The 4,492-nt window shown below is 31.9% G+C and overlaps 1 protein-coding gene across 1 annotated transcript; it reads right to left on the bottom strand.

Moving 5' to 3' along the window:
• Positions 1 to 1,996: 1,996 nt before the first annotated feature.
• On the bottom strand, positions 1,997 to 4,411 carry LOC125197994 (PXMP2/4 family protein 4-like). The gene is made up of 4 exons (XM_048096467.1): positions 4,387 to 4,411; positions 4,078 to 4,306; positions 2,486 to 2,610; positions 1,997 to 2,340 (listed from the first exon to the last, which is right to left on the bottom strand). The coding sequence occupies exons 2-4, from the start codon at positions 4,295 to 4,297 to the stop codon at positions 2,257 to 2,259; spliced, it is 429 nt and encodes a 142-aa protein (XP_047952424.1). The 5' UTR covers positions 4,298 to 4,306; positions 4,387 to 4,411; the 3' UTR covers positions 1,997 to 2,256.
• Positions 4,412 to 4,492: the final 81 nt, after the last annotated feature.

Genomic DNA, 4,492 nt, shown 5'->3' with positions numbered 1-4,492 from the left:
AATCAAAAGTTTAAAGTTTACTCGAACTAATATTTTATAAATTTATCACTTGCATTTATTTATATATTTTTAGATGTAAATGCATTTCATTTAAATATTATTATTATTGTTACTCTTATTATTATATAAAATCATGTACTCCACTACCTGATAGTATTAACTAAAATTATATGCTAGTAATATTTTTTTTAAAATGCAATGTGTAGTATTATTTATTATCCGCACACTATATTGTTTTATATGTTAAAAAAATAGGAGTACGTGCTAGATTTGAATTCAGAAAATACAAATGAATTTAGATTAATTATGTTCTTAAAGCTTTGGGGGAAAAAATATGAAAGAAAAAGTTGAAAATGATCTAGTGTGATTAATGATTTTACAAAGATATTGTGATGATATTTTTTCAAATTGAGGAACCTAAAAGGTGCAAATCTCATTCTACAGATACCTAATTCAAAGTTTACTCTATATTTTTTAACATAAAAATTTAGAATATTTCTTATTATGAACTCTTATTTTTTGATGCGTTTATCATAAAAATTTATGAATAAAGCATATCAAATATAAATTGGATGGCTAATTTAATTTTAATCTTTTGTAGTTATTCATTAGATTATTAATCGACCCTATATGGGCCAAGGATTTTTTGAGTGCAAGCTAATTTTATTGAAATTTGTTGGGATACATTTTCCTGTACAAATAGTATATAACTTAACAAAAATTCCATTATTCATGTAATAATAAAGTGCAACGCCGCCTAATTAGTTGATGAGCAATGAATACATACCTGTATTTATTGTGTCCCACAGTTTTAAATTTTTATAATTCTAATCAAATTAAAGCATTCATGTCTTGCTTCAAGGGAACCAAAAATACCACATTATATTTATGCACCATGGTACTATCGCTATATTCGCCCAATATTAATATATTTGGTGAAAGTAGGTATATTTAGATTAATTATCCTTTTTTTAAAAATGATGGCATGCCATGTTTTTTAAATTTTTGTTAATTGGCTAAAGATTAGTTTTCTACTGTCCGATTCTCTATCATGATCCATGAAAGAATCAACAAAGAATGCTAGAAAGGAGTTACATGACACTGACTCAACTATGTTATGTTCATTACATTAAATAAAATAAATTTAACTAAGGTACACAAAATCTTGGAGACAATTAAATAAAATAAATAGAACTAAGATCACAAAATCTCGGAGAGAAAAGTGTAATAAATTGTGAGCACAAAATGCAGTCAAAACTGGCAACCTTCAGGGTAGTAATAATTTTTTCACCTACAAATATTGGATAATAAATTTAGACATGCTATATAAGATCCTTACCTTAGTCATCTATAAATGTCAGTAGATCTTAATTACTCATATATTCACATGTGGAAATTGAGTAATAAATTCTAAATAACTATTCCCTTCGTACAGTGATAATCGACTCATTTTGTCATTTTTATTCATCCTTTAATAAATATATCATTTATTTTTTACTACTTTTAATAGTAGATTTTACATTCCATAAACTTTACCTCACTTATATTTTATTATAAAACTAAGTAAATAAAAGTAAGACCCACTTTACACTATTTTTTTCATTTCATTTTTTAAAATTCGTGTCTAGTCAAATTAGGCCTTGTATTGGTGCACGGATTGCGTATCAAGTACTCCCTCCGTCCAAACTAAGATGACACATTTCTTAGTCAACACGAGATTTTATAAGTTGTTGATTAACGTGGTTAATTGGAGAAAAAAAGAGTGGGTATAATATAAGTATTAAATGAAGAGATAAAGAGAGTTGAATAATTTAATTGGAGAAAGAAAAAAGTAGTTTAATGTATAAATTGGAAAGAGAAAATTACCAAAAATAAAAATATGTCATCTTGGTTGAGACAAACTAAAAAGGAAAGCATGACATCTTAGTTGGGACGGACGGAGTATTTGTTTTGTGGTTGCCTTCCTTTTTCTTATTCAAAATATGTTAACCTTCAATTAATACCAGAATATGCAATAGCTATGGTAGATACCTAGCAAAAATCTTTATCCAAATCTCATCATAGTCTCATGGTTTAGTTTCCAATTATCTCATCCAAACACAAATAGGGAGAAGATATAAGGATTTAGGGACATATCAAGAGACAATACAGATTACTTACAACCACTATATGTGCCTCTTGCTTGAATGATGGAAGTGATGATCTCAACTTCTTTGTAAAATTGAAAGGAGAGTAGCCCTTCTCCAACAATTCAAGTTATGTTGGAATAGCTTTCTCTAAGCTCGCCATGTACGTCAAATATATGCTCCACAAGAACGCGCATGAACTATTCATTAAGGGCTGCACAAATCAGATGAAAAAGCGTCTTAGAGTTTCCCAATACGCGGGGAAGAAAATGTGAGACGAGACCCATTAAACCGAGTATCCTCCACGCCATGTACACGTAACAGAGAATTAACAACCATTTTAAGGAAAGGAGGAGTACCTGTAGATGGACAGGGACGACTCTGTATGTCAAGAAGTCACACAGAGGCCAGTACATAAGACCGTTTAGCAAAGTTGGAATCAGGTCTCGCTTCAATCTCGCAGCAATCTCATCCCCGTTTTCTCCTAAACATGGAAAAACAGTCATATCTCTCAAACATGCAAATTTAGTACACAGAGAAAGTGAGCAAGCAACAACTCAAAAGACACAAAGATTCTCGAGAACAAGGATCCCTGTGAATATGACAAAGTACATGTGAAAATTATAAAGAACCGCATTTGGAAAGATCTACTTAAAACAGTCCAATGAGGTTGATAGGGTGAGTTCATTCTATGATGGATCTGAAACCTGTCACTCATATTTTAATTGACCTTTTAAGCAATCTTATGGATATGAATCCACTCAACACAGCACATTGAACTTTTTCCCATTATCTGTTGCACAAAGAAAAAAAAAGATTGCGTGTGGACTGAAGGATTTAGATGACGGGCTGGAAATCCATTATTGGGATTCCATTAGGTAGCCTGAATGTTCATCCTACAATAACATTGAATCCATTTAAGCCTCAGCTAAAAAGATCTTTGACTGATGGATTCAGCTTGAGGTTTCAATCTTACTACAAAAGTAAAAAAACTAAGCTAGCGAATAAACCTAGGAAGATTTTTAGACTACATAACCAGCATTTGCATCAGTGTTCTGTTCTTCAACTGGAGTCACCAAAGAAAGGAAATCAAACATCAACAAACCCATTATCCGACAAGGTTATGGCATTTAACTGAAGCTTGCAAACAAGTATGACTGCTGCATTTAACTCTATTTTCCTGGGACATAGCACAAAACCTTAGAACATCAAGAAAGCTATCTTGTAAAGCAAAAAAAAGGCTTAAAATTTCCAAATGAAGGAGCCTCAAATCTATGTATGGTTTGGACTTTGGATATTTTTTTTATCCAAGCGAGATGTTAAGATGTTTGCTTATAAACAATGTTATGGCACCATGAAGAAGGGAAGAAATGCCAAGATCTTTGCTCCATCACCTACTTCAAGTGTCCAATTCTTGTTTTGTGATCAATATTACCTGACATTCTTTCTTCATTCTCTTTTCCTTCCATGTCATGTGATGTGTTAATATCAAAACTTGATAAACTTCCAAAATTTTCTAATTTTTGTACCTCACTAAGGAGAAACCATCAAGTATGGCTCAAAATAGAAACATCAACATAACTGTGTGAGGATTAAGAAGTTAAGGACACTATCTCAACTGATAGTGATGTATCAAAATGTGACACTAACTTCAAATATTGATGATTTTGGATAACAACTTTATGGGAAAATAGCATGGTAACATTAGAGTCAGAGAATTAACAGTATATTTCAGTGTCTACTCTTAGATGAAGATTGTATGATATGTGCATGTCTATACACAACAGCTTCTTAGGAATTAGCATTTGATTACTCAGCTATGTATTCCCAAACTCTAACCTCATCAAAGCACTATCATACAATCTTCCTCTAAAGTTCAATAACCATAATTTCAAGCTGCAGATATTGAAGCAAGAGGGTCACAATTCGAAGCATAGAAAGAACAATGTACCTTGAGCAGCTGCATTATAAGAAAAGAAAATGCCATTGATCACCGGCGAATAAAGAAGCTGTCCCATTGCCATTTTCTTCAATGTAGATATCAGATCACGGTTTGGCAATACTCTCGCAACAAAGTTAAACCAATAATGCTGTGACGGACCTAGCATAAACAGCCCGAACCCAGAAATCCTCAGTGTCCTTATTGGATCCCAAGTACCATTGGGATCCATTGTAAATAGCTGATCAAATTCAAAATAAGTAGTTATATAACATAACTCTTACTTATATAACCAACAAAAAATGGCAAACCATCAATTACCAATGTATGACAGGATATGGTAAAGGTAATATTTCAGACATTCTTGTAAGTTTGGAGCTGCAAGAAACATCATTTATATCCCACGAAACAAAATTAGTCCTTCTTC

This window comes from Salvia hispanica, unplaced genomic scaffold, assembly GCF_023119035.1.
Source record: "Salvia hispanica cultivar TCC Black 2014 unplaced genomic scaffold, UniMelb_Shisp_WGS_1.0 HiC_scaffold_1154, whole genome shotgun sequence".
Lineage (NCBI taxonomy): Eukaryota > Viridiplantae > Streptophyta > Magnoliopsida > Lamiales > Lamiaceae > Salvia > Salvia hispanica.
The sequence above is the reverse complement of the archived record's forward strand: the minus strand, read 5'-3'. Positions and strand labels throughout refer to the sequence as shown.

Coding starts and splice junctions, on each gene's coding strand:
- LOC125197994 (XM_048096467.1), bottom strand. CDS start 4,297: ATGGATCCCAATGGTACTTGGGATCCAATAAGGACACTGAGGATTTCT. Junction 2,611..4,077: donor TTATAATGCAGCTGCTCAAG/GTACATTGTTCT, acceptor TTCCATGTTTAG/GAGAAAACGGGGATGAGATT. Junction 2,341..2,485: donor TCGTCCCTGTCCATCTACAG/GTACTCCTCCTT, acceptor TGATTTGTGCAG/CCCTTAATGAATAGTTCATG.